This window comes from Hydra vulgaris, chromosome 07, assembly GCF_038396675.1.
Source record: "Hydra vulgaris chromosome 07, alternate assembly HydraT2T_AEP".
In the NCBI taxonomy this organism is placed as follows: Eukaryota; Metazoa; Cnidaria; class Hydrozoa; order Anthoathecata; family Hydridae; genus Hydra; species Hydra vulgaris.
The window spans coordinates 4532620-4555000 of NC_088926.1; the positions used below are offsets into that span (position 1 = coordinate 4532620).

General features: G+C 27.0%; 1 protein-coding gene across 1 annotated transcript in view; it reads left to right on the forward strand.

Annotated features, from left to right (window-relative positions):
* The first annotated feature begins 8617 nt into the window (after window positions 1-8617).
* The window catches only part of LOC100210719 (protein MON2 homolog), a 77557-nt gene continuing 63793 nt past the window's right edge, over window positions 8618-22381 (forward strand). Inside the window, exons 1-4 of the mRNA XM_065800853.1 lie at window positions 8618-8827; window positions 13422-13485; window positions 13686-13810; window positions 20189-20320. Coding sequence (XP_065656925.1) covers window positions 8726-8827; window positions 13422-13485; window positions 13686-13810; window positions 20189-20320 — 423 coding nt within the window. The 5' untranslated portion in view covers window positions 8618-8725. The remainder of the gene's footprint in view (window positions 8828-13421; window positions 13486-13685; window positions 13811-20188; window positions 20321-22381) is intronic.

Genomic DNA, 22381 nt, shown 5'->3' on the forward strand with positions numbered 1-22381 from the left:
AGGTACAAAACTAATACTAATGGCATTGTAGAAGTTTAGAGTATAGGCGCCGAGAGTCTTCACGCCGCCCGAGACAGCAGCCCTGAAAAGGGGCGTCTTCTTTTTCTAATTTTTCGTATATTGTATGACCTCTTTTTTTTTTTTTTTTATAACGAATCTTTTTTAATTGGCGCTCCTTTGAAATTTACCGCCCGGGACAAACTGCTCCTTTTGTAATGTCTCTAGTCAGAAAAGTTAAAAGTATGCACTCAAGAAAAAAGCAATTATTAAAGCAATTCTTATCTTAAGGAAAGATTTTATAGTAAAGAATTAAACTGAAATTGTAAGTTTAAAAACATTTGTAGTAAAAAATTGTTTTATAAATTGTTTATGGGTGTTATATGCTTTGTAATTATTCTTACTATATTAGAATATAATATTGAATAAACGTTATTAGACAATAATTTGACCATCCAGTATGGTAGGGAGATGGGGGTCGCGAGGGAAAGAGTTGAAAATTTTTGTTGATTCCGGTGCATTAGAAAAGAATAAGGGAAGGGAGGAGGGTTGTTTTGGTTGGTCCAAACTATCTAGTAAAGTAAGGGGGGGGGGGGGAAGTAAAGCGATTTTCAGGTTTTTATTTAATTTTCTTAGATAATTAGTCTTTCAATGTCTTAATCTGTTGTAACTGTGAAATTACGTTATATATCGATATATTAAATTTACTTTTAAAACTTTACTTATTAAAAGTAAAGTTGTGGCTGGATAGCTCAATAAGGGACGCTACTTTGAATTAGTCTTAATGACTATTTGTGGCTGTTCCTATGCTAAGCCAACAATATCTTCGGATATGAGAAAATTGTGTTGAAAAATGTAGCATGAAAGTTCAAATAAATAAATAAAAAAATAATAAAATAACTTAATAAGTAACGCTTAACTCAGAGAAAACAAACTACATATTATTTCATAAAAAAATACAAAAAGAAAATCTACCTCTTAAGTTGCCTGACCGTATCTTAAACGATAAATTAGTTAAAAAACGAGCCAGTATAAGATTCTTAGGAATTTTTATTGATAAGAATTTATCTTGGCTTCCCCAAATAAGATATATTTAATCTAAGATCACCAATAGAATTGGTATGATGTATCAAGTTCGTTCGTATATCAATAAACAAAGTCTCAAACTAATATATTTTGGATTAATTCATTGTTAATTTCATCAGTTATGCAAATATATCATGGGCAAGTACTCAACCATCAAAACATAAAAAAATTTATAGCTTGCAAAAACATGCGCGCAAAATCATTTACTCCAAAAATAAGCATGAACACGCTAAACCTATAATGAATGATATGAAAATGTTGGATATTTTTGAAATAAAGTTTGAAATAAGTAGAAATGAAAACTATTATCTAAGTACAAATATAAGTAACACGAATAAACTGCCTTAAAACGTTAATAAATATACTGAATATAGCATTGCATATCGATGTCCAAATATATGGAGTATCTATCAAAAAGGATTTAAATGTATGGGAAAGTCATTAAGTTCATTTAAGTTTTGAATCAAAAAAGAAATTTTCAAGTTTGAGATTCATTTGTGTTTGAGTAACTCTGAAGTTATTTGAGTCTATTTTTTCAGTTTTTTATCTTTATTTGATTTACTGATAAGCGTCACAGTTTTATGCCCATTAGGGTTGTTAAGATAATATCTATATTCTATTGAATGTATATAAGGGGCTCTATGAAAAGATTGCGATGATGTATTGTTATCTTCATCTTTTTTGAGCCCGTGTCTGTTTAATTATTTATTTTATAAAGATCATTGTAATAAGAAAAGTTTATATTTTATATTATATATACGAAAACGGTGCTTGTTGACAAAATTTTACTGTCTTCTTCGTTTTACAGACATATTTTTTCTTTTTTGTATATATGTATGTTGATTATTTTTGTTAAACAGCAAAATATATTAAAAAAATAAAATAAAATTATTTTTATTGCATTTAAACAGCCTCCCTAATTTACTTCCGTTTTCAAACAATTTCGCAATTAAATATATAAATTTCAAAAAAAAATCCCCATCGCTCTCCTATGGATCCACCCTTGAATCAGTCAAAAATCCAGTCAAAATTTGAGTATAAAAAAAGATCAAACTATGATAGGATATTCTAGTTTCAATGAAATGCCACAGTTTTGATGGAACAGAACGCTTCTGAAAATAAGGTTCTTTGGGCTCAGAACAAGTTCAGAAATATTTTTAAAGAATCCCCTACCTGTTTGAGTCTCCGGATGACTATTAGTGCCTGTTTGAGTCTCGGAGACGACTGTTAATGTCTCCGCATGGTGATTAATTGTGATAAATTAGAACTCAAATAAAACTCTCGTCTTTTGTGCCTCAAGGTTCCGGAAAATATAAACATTAATAAGTATTAATAGAAAATTTTTACTATAGAATTCATGATTATGTTACTATTAATTTAAAGTTGCCTAAAAAGTTGTATACTTTATTAAAGTAAAGCTTGATTTTATGTAATAGTTAAAAACGAAAAAGTACTTAAAAAGATAACGTTATGCTTTAAATTTTTGCCTGTGTTACGGATTATTGTTTTGCACAAATCATAAGGACAGCTAATTCCGTGTATGTGTGGACGTTATATCAAGTTTTTGTTGCTAAATTTACCGTGACAAACATCATCAAATAGTGAAACAACAGAAATTATTTTCTGTTGACATACAATTTATTTTTATATACTACTACCTATCATTTTAAGAATTAACATATCTGTTTTATGATTCAAGCATTTAGTACGAAATAAAATACGTATTTGTATTTTAAATAGTTTGTGATGTATAGTACTGTGGAAATGTTTTATAAAAACTTGTATAGATGTGTGCTATTTTATAACTGCTTATTTTACAAACTCAAACTATGTATATTTATTTGAAACTCTAGGATTATTGTTATTTGAATAACAGACATTTTAAACACTTTATTCTAATAGAGAGGATAAATATAATACAAAATATATTGATGAAATAAACAAGGTCTTATCAATATCGAGTATATTAATGAAATAATCGAAAACTGAGCCTAAGCCTATTTTACATTCATTTTTTATAAAAAATCATAAATAGTTTTCTTATCTAAACTTAAATTATAAAATATTGTTAAACCGTTTAGCATACACACACACACACACACACACACACACACACACACACACACACACACACACACACACACACACACACACACACACACACACACACACACACACACACACACACAAACACATATATATTTATATTAGCAAATTTAGCTGTGCACTGTTCTAATATGTTTTGCGCAATTTAAGTTTTAAAGTACGAACATTAATCCAAACATTTTTTCTGAAATATCCTTTGTATGCAGGTAGTACCTACCCAACTTAACTCCTCAGTTAATCTATATATTTAAGCCCCCCACAAATAGTTGTTTAAGACATTTTTTAATTGTTTCACCATAAGTAGGTTCATCAGGAAGCTTCCGGATGAACCTACTGGTGGTGAAACAATTTGTAGAAGTTATATATATATATATATATATATATATATATATATATATATATATATATATATATATATATATATATATATAAATGAAGATTAGCTGCACGTAAAACATCATAAAAAATGTCTTAAACGACTATTTGTGGGGGGAAGAAAAAAATTAGATTAGTGTCTTTATTAATTCATATATATATATATATATATATATATATATATATATATATATATATATATATATATATATATATATATATATCCAGTTGGATTGATGTCACTAAAAAGAATTGTTTTAAAATTAACCATCTTGAATTAGGAGAAAACACACTATAAAGTCAGAAGCGGTTTGCTGAATTAATTTAAAAAATAATTTTAAAGTTAACGCTAAAAAGTCAGTAGATAGCACTAACAATATAAAAAAAGAATTTAAGTCTTCTTAAAGATGAAATACTTTGAAGAAAGTGGTTGAATACGATAAATAGTGCTGTAGATTGATCATTGCTTTTAGCAAATGGTTTAAATTTGGATTTAGCAAGCAATGATCTCCTAAATTTTCTAATGTTTATATTTGTTCAGCACACTTTATTACTGATGGGTTACTTTTAATTTACATCTTTATTTAGTAGTTGTAAATAAATATCAAAATAATAGTACTTTTTGTACCCTTAAATAGCCAAAATAATATGTAGACAGCAATAAAAGGCATCATTTTATTTAAACAGATATTTAAAAGTATGTAAAAATAAAGTAAAAGCACCTAAAAGACTTAGGTTTTGCAGAAATCTTTTGATTTCGTGGTATAGTCATGTGATTCCAACTGGATATATATATATATATATATATATATATATATATATATATATATATATATATATATTTATATATATATATGTATATATATATATGTATATATATATATATATATATATATATATATATATATATATATATATATATATATATATATGTATCTCCTTATATCGTAGTCAAAAGAGACTTATAGTAAAAAAGTCTGTTTAACAATAATTAAGTAACATTTTATTGTCATCAAAAAATTAAAACAATTAAATTAATGTGGAAGTACATTAAGTTTTATTGTTTCTTAAAAAACCGTTATAATAATAATTAGAAAAGTTTGTTTAATAGTGTTTATGTTTTTGTTTTTTTAAAATATATTTTTAAAACATGCATACAAGTGTTGCTTCATTGACTATCTTTTAGCCTGGTGCTACAAGGGAGTGCTGGCTCATCAACTATCTTATAACCTGCTGCTACAAGAAAGTGCTGCTACATCGACTATCTTATAGTCTGCTGCTACAAGAAAGTGCTGCTACATCAACTATCTTTTAGCCTGCTGCTACAAGGAAGTGCTGCTATATTGACTGAGGGTTAGGTTTGGGCATACTATCAATTTAAAAAAAAAAGCTTTATTCAAGTTTTTAAACTTATTCTGGTCTGGTTTAACTCCTAACTGGTTATCAGAAAGTATGTTTTTTGTTGACACAAAAAAAAATTAAAATGCAAGACCGGAATTTTTTTTTTATTACTTGATAAACTGCCTGCCCCAACCAAACCCTCAGTCGATGTAGTAGCACTTCCTTGCGAGTCAGGCTATAAGATAAGTCAATGTAGCAGCACTCCGTTGCAAGTCAGGCTATTTGTCAGTCGATGTGGCAGCACTCCGTTGCGAGTCAGGCTATAAGATAGTCGATGTAGCAACACTCCGTGCATGATTTACAGTAAAAAAAATAAAAATAAAAATATTTTATTCAAAAAAATAAAAATAAAAACATTGTTTATATTATTAAAAACATTCAGAAGGTTTTTAAAAACATTCTGGTCAATTAAATTTGCGTTTTTGCGGTTTTTTTTAAAAACGATTAATTTGTAATTAAGTTAATGGTTTTAACTTCCTGACAACACGGAAATGTTGGATGAAAGTCAAAAGTAGTTAAAAGTGACGTATTTGTTGGCGAAAAAATCATTTATATATATATATATATATATATATATATATATATATATATATATATATATATATATATATATATATATATATATATATATATATATATATATATATATATATATTATATAGAAGTTAAAACCATTAACTTAATTACAAATTAATCGTTTTTTTATATATATATATATATATATATATATATATATATATATATATATATATATATATATATATATATATGTGATTTCTTGTTTCTCTTGCAATAAATGATACCTGCTAGAACTCCTTTTTGGAGTTCTATCTTTTGGTAGTTGAGGCATGAGCCGACACAGCTGACGACATGAGTTTCAAAGAGGAGAGGCACAATCTTCAATTTTTAAAAAAACTCCTCTATATCTAAAATTTTCTTTAAAAAAAAAAAAAAAGTCCTTTTGAAAAAAAAGTGGGAAGAGGGGGCATGTGCCACATCCCTCCCTTTGTCCTTTCTCATGCAACCAACCCTTAAAGGAAAAATTTAATAGTTAGTTTTAAACTTTTATATATTTTTTATACTTAATGTTAATAATCTACAAATATAAAATAAATTTTGCATTTCAACCACGTTTTAATGACATCTGAGTGTGTTACTTCCTTTTTTTAAAAAATTTAAATAATGTGCAGAACACCCATATGTTAAAAGGTTTAGATATGTTTTATTAAATCCTTCTTTTTTTTTAATTTTCTTTTTGTATGTAATCTTAAGATCTTTAATGACATTACGAATGAGTTCACTGCAATATTTGACTGTTTTTTTATTTGATGCACAATCAGTTATGCATAAAAGTTAGTCAATCATATGCACTGTGAGCAATAATTTTCAGGGCCCCAAACAGGTGGTGTAGGGGTGTCCCCTACCCCCTCCCAAAGCTGTTGTATATGCATTTGAGTTGGCACATTTATACATTTAGCATTTCAGTTGGCAAGTTTTGAAGTATAGTTGGCAAATGTCAAATATCGAGGACCTTTTTTTTTTGTCACCTTCTGTATGATCATTTAAAAGCTCAGATTTCTTTTTGCACTTTTTTTTTTTTTTTTAGTCTCTCTAGTTGGCAAAAAGCACATACAACACCCCTGCATGAGAGACCTCTTCGGGATGGCCCTGATAATTATATCATCTATCTTGGCCTCAATTAATTGATCATGTCTATAAACTCTTGATTTTAGGAAGTTTTAACTGATACATTTGCACTGAAGAAAAATTTTGTTATTTTTATATTAATTTTTTTTTTCTGTTACATATTAGTTGATATTGTGTAAGATGACATCAACCTTCTTACAATGTGTTATCAAACTTATAGCACTAACAGATGCCGAAGTAAAAACTCAAATTTTCTTTTAACAGTATTAATAGTTGCTAAGCATGGCAACAGTCACAAGAAACCTTTATACTGTTTTCAACTTCTGAACATCCTCCTATTTTCCAGCCTTCATTCTTGAACTTCTCATTGGCATTTTTAATTATAAAAAAATATTATTTTCAAATCTAAAATGAATCAATACATACAGGTTTAAAATAAAATTTTCTTTAAAGTTAATGTAGAAAATTATAATTCTTTTCAAAATATTAAATTATATATTATTAAACAAACAAAAAAAAAGTTTTAACAGATATAAGATAAAAATCTACCCAAAAAAAACCAATGAGCTGGGTTTTTTTTTAAAAAAAAATGTGTTTTTGCCAACCCTTTTCAGTGCTAATAAACTTAAAAATTAAAGTTTTGTATTAGTTTTATTATTTTTAAATTATTTTCAATATAAAGCATTATTTTGAGACATTTTTGGAGTTTCTTTTTTGTTTATTTACTGGTTTGACAACTTTTCCAAATTATATCAGTTAAAACTGATATAATTTGAAATATATATATATATATATATATATATATATATATATATATATATATATATATATATATATATATATATATATATATATATATATATATATATATAATTATCATAGCATATTTTATAATATGTCAAAGCAATAACATTTAGATTATATGAAGAAATGCTTTGGAATAGATTAATGTTGTTAAACCGGCTGAAAAAACTTGGAAGAATACAAGGTATCCGTAATGATAGTATTTTTACAAAGTATAAAGAACCTCCTAATGGATTTTTGTTTAATCGAAAACCATTAAAACCTGGAGAAAAAAGAAAACGAGAAACATGGGAACTGATATGGTATCCAGGATGGGCTATTATAATAATGACATATTTGATTGGGAGTTACTATCGCCCAGATGATAATGTATTAGACTGGGCAACTAAAGAAGCAGAGAAGCGCATAGCTGAAATAGAAGAAAAGAGTCAAAATATTTCACGTGAATAAGTTGTACAATTTTTTTTCTATAGATTTCAAAGAAAATAAAATCTTTTTATATTTTAATTTACAGAGTTCAACTAGGGATCAACCTCTGTAAATTCTCTGTTTGGCGTTAAATAGCATGTAATACATTGGAGTCATTAAATATGATAAAATTCAAAAAGATATTATTTCTTTATATACAAAAGTAGTTGTTTTTTTGTGAGTTAACTTTACTTTTTCACAAATTTTATATAATCATTATTTTCCATACAAAAACAAAATTTAAAACATAACAAAAAGAATTCATTTATAAGAAAGTTTTTAAAATAATTCTTTTTTTAAATGTTTTTAATACAAATATTTATTTTTTCTTTGAGACCGTCAAATCATTGAGATTGTCAAATTTTGATTTATCCTAATTTATGATAAACTTGTAAATAAAATTTTTATGCATTATTATTAAGGTTGTTTCCTTCTAAATGCTTCTCATACTTTGTCTAAATATTTTATTAAATGTTGTAAAAATGATATAAAAAAATAATATTATTAGAAATTTAATAAACTCTTAACTTAAAATAAACAACATTTTGTCATAATATTTTGTTGAATGTTGTGATAATATTGCATAAACACTATGATATATTTTAAACCTTAAATATGTAATAAATATCTAATAAACATGTAATAGCATTTGGATTAAAATTAAAATGTTTCAATATTAACAATTATTACTTTTATTATTTGTATACTTTTTACACTTTTTGTTATTTTATTATCATAAAAAGAAGTTGTTGTAAGATCATAACAAATGCATTAGATGGAGGTTTCTTCTTAGTATTCTTCTGAATGGTTTAATGTTTTAAAATATGAGAAGTTAAGCATCATGAGCAATTCAGCTTCTGCAAAAAAGTTAGTTGAGGATCTACTCATTGACTTTAAAAACATACACGGAGAATGCCGAAAAAAGTATCCAAATATCAAAGAAGTAAGAATTTATTGTTATTGTTTTATTATTATGCTTAATGGTTACAATATATTAAATCATGATTCAAATTGTCTTTTTGAGCAGTTCGTGAAATTAAAATATAATAAGGTTCATTATAAATAAGACAAATCTGTTGAAAAGTCTTAAAATTTATAATTTTATAATGGTCATGGGTAGTCAAAGTGTGAGTCTTTTAAGTCATTTTTAGCTTTAAATTAATTCTTGATTAATTTTGATTCTTATTTTTCCATTTTTGGACAGTACTGTACAGTACAGTACTGTCCAATACAGTACAGTACTGCCAGGACCATGGTATGGAATTCAACATTGAACTTGAAATAAAGAAAAATTTACAGAGAAAGTTTCTTGTCCAAATAATGACCACTTCACTACCTGTATTTTGCCAATTTTGGCCCTAACCCTCAAATTGAGGACCAAAATAATGACAATATGTCCAGTAATCTAAAGACACTCATGGTTTATTTGGTATAAAAATTAAAATCTGGTTTCACTGTCAGAGAGAGAAAATTGAGTTCGAAGTAAATTTGAAGTAGTTTAAATAAAATGATGGGTAAATACCTATCTATGTTTCATTTAGTGATATTAATGTGATTTTTCATAGATTTTATATGTTCTTGTTAAAATAGACCATTTTAGGGGATTTTGTTCAAAATGTTTTGTTCCAATTTTTTTGAAAATTGATGCCAGCGCACGAAAAAGCGCTGACAGGATGGTCATTTTTAAGTTAGCCTGTGCAATTTAAAAAATTATTTTTTTTATGCTATTTAAATTAAAATAACAGTAGTGGAAACTATGCTTTACTTTAAATACTATATAAAATAATTTTAAAAAAATTGCTAAAACAAAGCATTTTTTCATAAAAGTTGAACAAATTAACAAAAATATTTTGTTGCAAATTAAAACAAAACACCTTTATTTTTTTGGCAGGAGCTTTATTATGTGCTCGCCAAAGTTTTTGTGGGCATGTGAGAGAGCGCAAAAAGACTTAAGCGCCGAAGCGCTGGCTGAACGGAGAAGGCTGCTCCCCAAGGCTGAGAAGGTCGCTTCAGTCGAGGAGGCTATATTAAGTGAGGTTACAACCCTCTCTTAACTCATGACTCCAAAACACGAACCTTGACGAACAAGGCCGCTGTGCAGAGAAACAAGTTAAGTGAGGTACTACCAGGGACATGGTGGGGATCAAACTCGGTACCTATTGTTTATGAGGCAAGTGCTCTACCACTACACCACTACCGTATATTTGAGGCTCAAATATACTAACAAGAAAGCAAAACTTTATACGCCATTTTTAGCAATGTCAGTTTACATCAAAATGATACAAATAGCATTACAATTCTTAAAACTGCATAAGGACATAGAGTATTCAACAAGGTTTCAGTAGATAAAGGAATGGAACAATTATCTTTTTATTTGGCTATGGACACAAAATGACTATAATAATAATATATAAGGTACGAAGATAAAATGTAAACATACGACCTTTTGGTTCTCGACTGACAAACTTTGTCATAATCTACAACATGTTACTCAAAGTTATTTTGGAATTTAATTTACTATATTCCACGGCAGTAAATACTGGTTCTAATAATTGAGTAATTAAAAATTTTACAGAAATTGTATTATTCTTGTAACTTTATGTTCTTAACCTACTTCTTAAGTATTTAGTTCTAGCAAACTCAAATTTTGATTATTTATTAGCATCACCTACTATCATTAGCTACTTGTTCATAAATGAGTTGACTGGTAACTACCATAATCTAACTAAAGATTATGGTATGCTATACAGATCTGAATGTTATGTAAAAGATACAAGTCTTATCAAGACACAATGAATTGTTTTTCTAATAAATTATGATAAATAATCTCATTATAAAACCATATTGTTGTTATTGTTATTGTTGTTATAAAATTAATTCGTTTGACAAATTATAAGATAAAACTATAAAAACAAAGCATACAGTAAAATGTAATATTAAAAATGAAACAACTGCAAATCACAACAGTCTAATGGAATATAGCAGTGACCAAATATTTTTTTATTTAAAAAATTGCAACTACTAATTTAAATGTTGTTCAATAATTTCTTTAAATCTTAACTAATACTTTCTTTAAATCTTATTTAACATTTTCTTATCAATCAAATATAACCATCAATTAAAAAACTAATCTATTGTTGATTGTTGATTCTCTCCTTCATGAAATCTGTAACTTGTCTGTCACATTTTTTTTATGCACAGAAAGCAGACAGTTCTTCTGCAGTCTTTGTTTTTTTTCAAGTGTTTTTTGAAAGTTTGGCATTTTCCCTGTAATGGGGCACAAAAACTATTCAATACTTTGCATTTGCCCTCACTAACTATTTGAAAAGGTTACAAAAGTTTGTAACCTCCAAATACTTAAACAAGTCTACTACTAATAAGAATTCATCATGACTTACTTTTAGTTTAAAATGATTAAGTAAAAGCTTCCAAACTTCTTTTGAAAAGGCAATTAAATTTTTTATCAATTTACTCAATTAAAAAATTAGTATTGCAGTAAAATTTTAATGTATTGAGTTTTTTTAATTTTTTAAAATTGATTTTGCGAAAGTTACACCAAAAAGTCATTCAAAGTAATTTTAAGTAGTGATATGCCGGGTACCAGGTTCATACCTGGGGACCCAGTATTTCAGCTGCTTTACCGGGTACCCAGAATTGTCTATTTTGTTGCAGTACCCAGCACCGAGTATCTTAGAAAAAATTTTTAATAAAAATTAACCTTAAGTCCTGTAATTATTTGTTTAAGTGGTACTTTAAGTTGTGTTGAAATATTATTAACAGGGTTGCTTTTAGTTTAAACTTCAGCCAATAAAATTCTTGATATAAATCTTAGTGTGTTATGGAGTCAATAACTACAAAGCCCTATTTACTCAATATAGATGTGTCTCACTTAAAGTATTTTTAAAAATACATTTTTGCAAAAAAATCAGAATATATTGCAGAAAGAAAACTGATTTATAGGATATTTGAACAGCTTTTTTTTATTGTGTGAGAGAATTTTTTCACTTGAGAATTTTTAGAAGTTGATAGAGTTAAATTTAATTTTAAAGCTCTTGATGTTTTTGGCATTAGCAATGTCAGGCGGCAAGTTATATCAAATGTTACCAAACCTGAGGAAAGAATATTTATGGACATCGCGTTTACACATTAGTTTGTGTAATTTGAATTTGTGACCTCAATATGGACTCTGTGTCGGGTAACCAAATCAGACTCAGTATTTTCTGCTGGGTACCAGAATTGATGATGCAGCAAACTGGTTCTGGCACATCTCAAATTTTAAGTAGTGGTGGGTTTAAAATGAAACCAATTTGCCAAACTTCAAATTACCATAGCTACCAATTTGCCAAACTTCACCATCAGGAACATCAAGGTAAGGAAGTCTAAAAATTTGCTTTGTTGTCAAAATCTTGTTTTCCTAAAGTAGGGAACTATTTAAGTTTTGGGAACTATTTAAGTTTTAGGAACTATTTGATTTGAGGAACTTTAAAGTATATACCAAAAGTACCTATTTTAAAAAGTCTTAATATAGTAAAAATTTATTTTACTCAGAACTGTAAAACTTGGTTGCCCTTATTTTTGTATCTTTATGACTTTGTTAAGCAAAAAATACAATTACAGGCACAAAAATTATCAAAGGCTAAAAGAATTAAGAAAAACTACAGTAAAAACGGTTCCTTTAGTTGCCTCTCTTTGAAGCCCCATAAATCAACCAAATATAAAGGTTATTTCTTTTTCTACCGAAAGCCCTTTAAATACTTTATGTCCTTATACAGTTTTAAAAGTTGTGATGCTATTTGTATCATTTTGATAGAAACTGACAGTGCTAAAAATAGCGTATAAAGTTTTGCTTTCTAGTTGGTATGTTTGAGCCTTAAATAGGAACTAAACATTTTGAACAAAACCCCCAAAATAATTCTATTTTAACAAGAACATATAAAATCTATGAAAAATCACATTTATATCATGAAATGGAACATAGATAGGTATTTACCCATCATTTTATTTAACTGTCATATTTTTTATGTTGAGAATGTTGCAGAGACCATCTAACTTCAAACTTAATTTTCTCCCTCAGACAGTGTAACCAAGTTTTTATTTTTATGCCAAGCAAACTGCGAGTGTCTCTAGATTACTGAACATATTGTCATTTTTTTGGTCATCAATTTCAGGGTTAGGGTTAAAATTGGCAAACTGTGTACCACATATAGTTGCATACATTTAATTAGAGTAATTAATTAATAATTTATATTTATGTTATATTATATTTTAGATTTTATATACAACCTTTAGACTTTTATTAAACATATCTAATAAATTTTTATTACTTTTTTACATTTTAAGTTGCTACATTTGTTTGTTCAATTATTTAGAGCTTTGATAGCGTAAAATAAATATTCTTTGCCAGTTGTCAAATTTTATGCATATAAATACCCATTTATGCATATAAATACTGTATTGGATACCAGACTGGGTTTTGTTTTCTTTATTGAAATTATTTTTTATAATTTTTTAATATGTTTGTTATCTATATTTTTAAGGCATTGGATATTGGAATTGTTCGCCTTCGTATGATGCTATCATCAAGTGATGACATCATAAGCTGTAAGGTTTTGTAATTTTTGTAAATATATAAATAATCTTATTTATAATACATACATTTGATGAATATATTATTTTATTTCTAATAAATACATACTATAATTATATAATTGTAGTACAACTATACTTCTATAATTTTTGTACATATATAAGCAATAAAATAGCATTAGCTTTATTTTAAATGTCCAAGTTTTTTATATTAGCTTTGTCAACAAGTTCTGAAGTGTTTACTGCAATATTTTTTGGTTTGGAATCAAAGTTTTCGAAGGTTTTACCCATTTGTTTAACAAGTGTTCAGCGTCTTGCTTTGGCTGCTGCTGTTGGAGAGGTAATTTTAATTTAATGATTTCTAATTTCTCTAGTCTATTATTTTGTTTTGTGGGATTCCACAAACTGAACATGTCATTTTATACTCACACTTTTACATACACAGTTGTCACTGTTACTTTAGAGTGGGTATATGGAATAGATTGAAAATGTCAGGTTCTTTAAAGGAAGTTGTAAAAAGTTTTAAAATAACTAAAATTAGATAAAATTAATAATTTTAAAATAAATAAAATTAGATTAGTAATAAATTAGATTCTTAAGGGGTAAGAATAATTTTTTTTTCCTAGGTTTTAAAAATTTTATAAATCATTTAATCATAAGTTAAGATAAAGCATTAAAAAAAACTTGTAAATCAAAAAATTGCTGGGGATCACTCGTACAAAGGATTTCCAAGTGCTGGAACAAGTTGTGTTCAGATCTTTAAAAATAAGTTTCTAGTTAATTATATTTTCCTAAACAAATTATTTATTGGCATAATAAGTGACGTCAATACAAAAAAGTTCTTTTATAACTTAAGTCATGTTTATAAATGTTGTTATATTTCTTACTTTCTCTAAGTTTGCAATCAAAAGTTAATTATTAAATCATTAAAATAACTGTTAAATCTGTTAATATTGTATAAATGATTGTCGAATTTATATATTTGTATCTTTGCAATAGATTAAAATATTAAAATTGAAATATTAGAATTGTATATTGGCAATAGATTGAAATATTAGAATTGTATATTGGCAATAGATTGAACAGTACCAAAAAATTAGTTCTATTTGAAATAACTCAATCCTTCTAAATATTTATTCTGAAAATGGCAATATGTTCTGCAATTGTTTGCTTTAGTGCTAAATCGAAACAATCACCAAATGTTTTTTTTCAAAAATTACCAATAGATCCTATATGTTGAGCTGCATAGAAAACCACAATTGGAAGAGACCACTTGTCAAAAACAACTTTTCTTTATACATTACACTTCTAAGATTCTTGCTTTAAAAAATCGATTGGAATGTCAGAATGTATGGTGACATCAAAGGTAAAGAAAATAAACAAACTTGTCCCAAACTCTGTTCCTTCAATTTTAAAACTTTTAAAAAAATAACTTAAAGTATTTTTGAACAAAAAATTTTTTTTTTTGTTTAAAAATATATATTTAGGTAAATTGTAATGTTCAAATGAAAAGGGTCTTTACCACGCACTATATTGGTTAATATTATTGCGAACTACTATTGACAAAATTCTTGATGGTGAAGAAGACGAAAAAATTTGAATGCAGAAACCTTTAACTCTTTGTCTAAGGTGTAGTATTCTCATTGGTTGCTCAATAATTAAAAATATAGAAAATCAAAAATAGAAACTTTTAACTCTTTGTCTAAAGTGTAGTATTCTCATTGATTGCTCAATAATTAAAAATATAGAAAATCAAATCTCAACTTCTTTTAAAAATGACTTGTTTGAATAACTGTGAAGTGCAATGGAGATCTCAGCCAACTATTAGGAAATTAAAAGATCTGGGTAATTTATTTTTAGCATTTTCTATTGCATTTGCTGAAATACCCTTTGCTAAATTTGAGCATTTTGCATACTTTGACAATTAAAAGTTTATTTCAGACACCACCAATATTATAACATTAAAAAGAACTACATCATGCCAGTTGTTAGACATAAGTGGAATTTAAGTGCTAAAATATGATTAAAATGCTTCTTAAATTAAAAACCAATTATATTTGTTGGTGATAACAAATGGATAGCCCTGGTCATATGCCCAGGTCACAGTGCTAAATATTTCACTTACACATGGATTTGGAATCAGGGCATGTCATCAACATAAAACTGATTTCTGTAATAGAAATACTGAATTCTAAGTGTATGGAATACGTTGGCTTTATGAGGTTGTATTCTAATTGTATGGGATAAGAAGGCATTATGAAGTTGCTGATAATATTACAAAGCAAAATATTAATAATTAATTTCATATCAATTGACTGTTGATATGAAATTAATTATTAATTGTTAAAAGTTAATTTTTGATTTTAAAATATGAACCACCAATTCGATCTGTGGCAAGTGGCTATATCCATTTGTAAAAAAATTAATAAAGTGTCAAAACGTCTGTGGGCAGCTAATCATTTGTGTGCAATTTATAGTCAACCATTTCTGATAAAGCTTTGAAACATCTAGGAAGCATTCCCAATTATTGTATCAATTTTTTTTTCTATTCTGTTCCATATCCAAATATATGTATGAAAGGGGAAGATTTAAGTATTTTATGAAATGTGAGGGTGAAACATATTTAGAGAAAGCCAACCTTCAACCATTTTCACATTGTCCTAATGTTGCTTTTCTTTCTCTTTTCTATAAATACTTGGGCGCTGCTCTAAAGATCTAGCGTGCTATCTACTAAAATTCATTTTTGTGTTATTCACACATTCAATTAAGTCTCATTCTTTTACTGTGACTGTTCCTAAGTCCTCCAAAAATTTCTATTTGTTATTTTTTTCCTCAAACATCAGTTCTTCGGAATTTGCTCCTTTCTTCTCGTTTTCTTAATTCATATAATCAAGAAAACGAGTTTGTTAACTGTTATCTTGCTTTATAAACTTCATCTTTTCTCTTCCATTAACTTCCAATTCTATTAGGGGTTGCTTGCAGTCTTGTTGGAAGTGAGGTTTAAAAAAAAAAAAAAATGCAATGGAATACCTTATTGAAGCAATTTTGAAGTATTATTGAAGCATAACCAATATAAAATTTGTAACTGTAAAAATTTAAAAAATCTCTTTGTAATGATGAAAAAATTAAAAAGGGCTGAAATAAAAGTAAAAATAAAGACTCAAAAATGTGTGATGTCGCCAACACAAAAAAGTTTGCACATTTAAAATTTTTGTCTTATTTAAATCTATATACTTAATGAAAATGTATTGTTTACCTTTTTTAAAGTATTATTTTATAAGTTTATGTTTATTTATCTCAGCCCTCGGAATTAGGAAAAATGAGGTTGGCAATAAATTGCTGACCTCAAACTGTTAGCGGCCAGCATCAGGTAGGCAAAAAAAATTTGACACAAAAGGTTTACCATAAAACATAGAAACCAGGTTAGACATTTCAAGCAAACCTCTATCACTTTTAGGTCGGCATTGCCATATGCCAAGCGATTATTTATCTTAAACTTATGTTTCTCAATACAATCATTGATTTAAAAACTTTATTAAAGCTATTAATTTGAATTAATTATCTTAATCAATTCTAAATCATTTGTTTTGATAATGTGAATTTTGTTTATTTAATACATAAAGTAACTGGTAATCAACATTTTAATAGTTTGAATAAAGTCCAATTCAAAATAAAGTTTGCCAATGTTTTAAAATTTACCAAGTAGTTTAATTAAATTAACATAGTTATCATAATTAACATAATTATCAATATTTTATTATAAAAATTTAACAAGTTCATCAAATATCCCTAATTTATACTATCGTTTATAAAAATTATTAATAAATACGTTATTTCTCATAGCAATTAGAGCAAAATTTTAAAAAATTTCACGTTGATTATATAAAAATGAATAAGATAAGAAAAATGTAGTAGTGTGACCAACGTTATCATTTTTATGCTTTTTTATTTTTTTGAATTTAGTGAAAAAAAAAATCCAAATAAATTTGATTTGGTAAATGAAAAAAAAATACTTTAATGTACTTAACAATATAACAAAGTAGAAAAATAGTATTTTCGTTTAGTTACAATTTTCATTTTGTCAAAAAATCTATAGTTGAACTGAAATGCCTAATATAGTGCAAGTGTTATTTTTTTTAAAAATTTTTATAAAATGGGAATAAAAAGGGAAATTTGTTTTATAAAAAGAGAATTTGATTCTGTAGACATTTAAAGAATCTCTGGTAAGCACATACATTTATTATTTGAACCAGGTATTTTAACAACAGAAAAAACTATGCAGATTCATGAAGTTAATATTAACCTTTTGACTGGAAGTATAATGGCAAAACAACAAATGTTTTTTGTAATATTTCAATAAAAAATTTGTTTTAAAAGGTTTAATAAACTTCAAACTTGTTTTCTGTTTATTTACAAAATAAACATAACTTGTCTTACCACTTGGAAATCCAACTCAAACCCTTTTTTTTTTTTTTAAATAAAAAGTTGTTTAACAAGATTTGTTTGTTATTTATATTATTACATCTTTTATTAGTTTAATTTAGAAGTTAATGTTAGTTATTTAGGGTGATAATAAGTTAGTATGATATAATTCCCTGTTATTCATGGTGGTAGGCATCCTATTATCAAAAGAGCATCAGGCAATGGGTGCTGAATGTTTACAACACCAAAACTGGTCAGTTTTTGGATATGCTAATTGTTATCTATTTTAAAAATTGCTACTTGATTGGTACATTTTTAGAATTGCTACTTGATCGGTGCATTTTTAAAATTGCTACTTGGTTGGCGCATTTTTAAAATTGCTACTTGATTGGTGCATTTTAAATGAGAAATGAAATAAATGTTAGCAAAGCAGGTATAGCAAATAGATAAAATATAATATATAAAAGCAAATCGGAAATATAAAAATATTAGCAATGATTGGGTTTGGATTGTAACAAAAAAAAAAAAAGTTGAAAAAACCATTTGCATAGTTATCAATATGGAGGCAATTAATGCCAACAACCAAAGCAACTTGACATCGGATCCAATGGTATGGAGTTTATAACTCACTCAAGGCATATGTATTATTGTTGAGGATGTTGAAAGGGAACCACGTTTATGTTAGTATGCTAAAACGACCTAAATCGCTGAAGTCTTATTACAGAGCACTGAGGTCTTTTTAGCAAGAGAGTGGTCATTACTTTTTAGCAAGAGAGTGGTTATTACTTTTTAGTAAGAGAGTGGTCATTTACTTTTTAGCATGAGAGTGGTCATTTACTTTTTAGCATGAGAGTGGTCATTTACTTTTTAGCATGAGAGTGGTCATTTACTTTTTAGCAAGAGAGTGGTCATTTACTTTTTAGCAAGAGAGTGGTCATTTACTTTTTAGCATGAGAGTGGTCATTACTTTTTAGCATGAGAGTGGTCATTTACTTTTTAGCATGAGAGTGGTCATTTACTTTTTAGCATGAGAGTGGTCATTTACTTTTTAGCATGAGAGTGGTCATTTACTTTTTAGACAAAACTCTAAAAAGTAATTAGCACTCTATGCTTTTTAGAGTTTTTGTAATACTATTTTTATAAAGAATTTTTTTGATAATTAAATAAAAAACTGAGCCAACAACAAATAAGTCATACTTTTTTTAAAAATAATTTAGTTTTCACATTTTTGTGATCTGGATGGGTGTAAAATAATTTTCTTATAAATAAGTCACAATTTAACTGCAGCATTAAAAAAAATTCTTAGCAAATTTCTGACCTGCCTTTTTAATATGCTATTCATTTGTTTTGGAAATAAAACTCATGCCAATGTCATTAGTGCAACCAAACTTTTCTAAGCTTTTCAATACAGTCTAATTAAACCAAATTTTTTTGAATAACATCATATCTAAATTTGAAAGTTAATTTTATTAACTTTCGAATTTAGCTTATTATTATGTTTTTTAATTACAAAATAAATATTTTTTTATTTTTTTATTCATTTATTTAACCATAAAGTTGAAATAATTACAAAGCGATTTATAATTTCACAAAATTAGGTTTGGTGTCACTCATATAGTTAAAAACTAGTCATTAGAGTGACACCTTAATAAAATAAACAAAGAAAGCAAAAAAAAGTAATATAGTAACCAAAATAAAATTAAACAAAAGAAAAAAAAAGAAAAAAAAAATTTAAAAAAGCAAGATAAATAACACAAAAAAGAGCAAAAGTAAATAAACTGACATGATAGATAACGAACGAATGAGATAACTCAACGTTTGACGATCAGAAGGATGATAAAAATAATGAAGAAAATAAAAAAAAAGGGTATTATTTATAATTTGTATTCTTAATTATATTTATATTCCCAAATTACACCTTTTGTATTTTTAATTATATCTTAGAAAGCTTGTAATAATTTAAATTGGTATAGAAGAATGTATTGATTTTTATTTTTGTTTTTAGCGTATTTATTTTTGACTTGAAATTTTTGAAGATGAGCACTTTATTACAAAATTTTAAAACTACAGAAAATTAAAAACTTAAGTAAAACAAAGATATTGCTTAAGTCTTTTTTCTATTAAAGCAGTGTTTTAACTTGTGTATTTTAGAGCATATTCATCCTTATAGCCCAACCCTCTAAATATACAAAAGAACTGATCCCATACAGTGTTGTTGCCTTTAAAGAACCATTTTATGTAATTATGTCAATGGTTAAAGCATACTAGTGGGTATAATAAGAATTTTTTATTCAAGGTTTATGCCACAAAATTAGTTTCACATTTAAGTACCCTTGTTGAAGACGGATTTGAAGATTTACGTGTTCTTCAAACAGTGATAGTTTTATTAACAACCTCTGATGTTGTTCGGAAAGATTCACTTGCACAGGTATTTTCAATATTTTTTGTTTGTTTTAAATTTATTTATAAAATTTAATTTTTTTTAATGCTAAGGTACTCCCTCAACTACAGTCATGAACTTGTTAATTGTACTTACAAAACTCTTATTCAATTATTTAACTTCAAAATACAAACCTTGGCTAACATAGCTGTAATGTGGAGAGTGCCGTACTACTAAGGATGTGGTGGGGATTAAACAATGAACTTCTTGTGTACAAAGCAAGCACTCTACTGCTCATGAATTTATAAATTATAAATATATAAATTTTAAATTTGTATTTAAAAAGTGTTATTGTTATAATAATAATGATAATAATAGTAGTAAAAATAATAATTGTATTTATAACTATTATTATTATTGTTAAGTATTTTTATTAAAAACCATAATCTGTGGGGTGTTCAGTCCACACATTGGTTTAGGGTTTGGGTTTGGGCAGGTATTGTTTAGATATGAAAGATTTTATTAATAAAAATAAATTTTTGTTTTATTATTCTTTACTTTCTTTTCTTTTAGAAAAAACATTCAGGATTAAGTTGGTGTTTTAAAACTTAAAGTTTAATCCAAATATATGAGATCTGTGTTTACCTAATTCTGCAAAATTTAGTGTGTGTGTGTGTGTATATGTATATGTGTGTGTGTTTAGGTAGAGTTTTGCTTATCTTTATAACCTATGGCTTTTTCAGAATGTGGCAATATGGTTGCTTTTTTTTCTTTCATTCCTTTACAGTAGCAGGCTATAAGATAGTCGATGTATGTACTGAAACCCCTGGCAGCAGGCTATTTTAATGTGACATCACAGGGCTTATCTAAACACATATTTATCAGACTTAGACAGGAATGGCATGCTGTAACTGTTAAAAAAATTATTGCAATAGAATGAATTGCTTTATTTTGTTTGTTTGTTTCTATTTTTACAAATTGTTAAAAAAATTTTTTTTTTAAACTTGACTTACATTCATTCACTCAGAGCATGAAATGATTAAAAATTACTATTTTAGAAAGACTACATTTTTTTTTTTTTAATGTTTATACAATTTAAAAATATATACATTTTTTCAATAATTTAATTTCACTTTTCAATAATTTAAACAAAAGCTTTTTGCATAACTTGTATAAAATGTTTCTAAGGATAAGTTTTAAAGTAATTTATTTTAAATGCAGATAAAAACGCAACAAAGTGTAATTTTCGCTTTGAATTTTAAATAAAGATTTATAAAATAAAATAATTTTATTTTATTTTATAAATCTTTATTTAAAATTGAATAGCATTACAAGTAATGAATTGTAGTATTTTATCTGTCCTTTAATATTAATAGTTTGTTAAGAATACAGGGGAGGAACATATTATTTATGCATTGAAAAGGCAGTAGAGCTTCCAGTATTGCTTGGGAGGTAGAGGTCACTGACGCCATCACGAAGGATACGGAGGTATTTTTGAATAAAAGTTTTTTGGTAAGTAGTAGTTTTGCGGTGTTAAGAGCATACGGGAATCTATTTGGGTTTCTGCTGTTGGTTTGAGTTAATTTAGTGGTTATAGGATGGCATGGGTGTGCAAGTATCTTTTTGAGTATATTAATACAGAACCTGTCAAGTAACTCTTCAATGTCAAAAATAATATTGAAGCTGCTCGAATTGGTTACATCAATTCCAATAATTTGCAGGGCATTTCTATGAAAATGTTGGATCTTTTTTTGCAGCAGCACTGCACGAAGTGAGAATAGGAGCACTATATATCAAGTGGCTAATAGCGTAAGATCGGTAAACCTGTAAAAGGTTTGGCTGAGTGTGTCCAATTTGCTTAAGACGTTTGAGCAGATATGGTACTGATTTTATATTGTTGTGAACTTTTGTCCATTGTTCATCCCAATCAATATTCTCATTGAGCATGATTCCAAGGTATTTGTGGCTGCTGACTATTTCAAGTTCAGTATTATTGAGTAGAATGGATGGTAAAGCTTGAATTTCGGAGCATCTGGGAATAATTCTTATGATTTTACTTTTCGGGCCATTAAGTTTCATTCCGTTTACCTTAGACCAAAGAGCGATGCC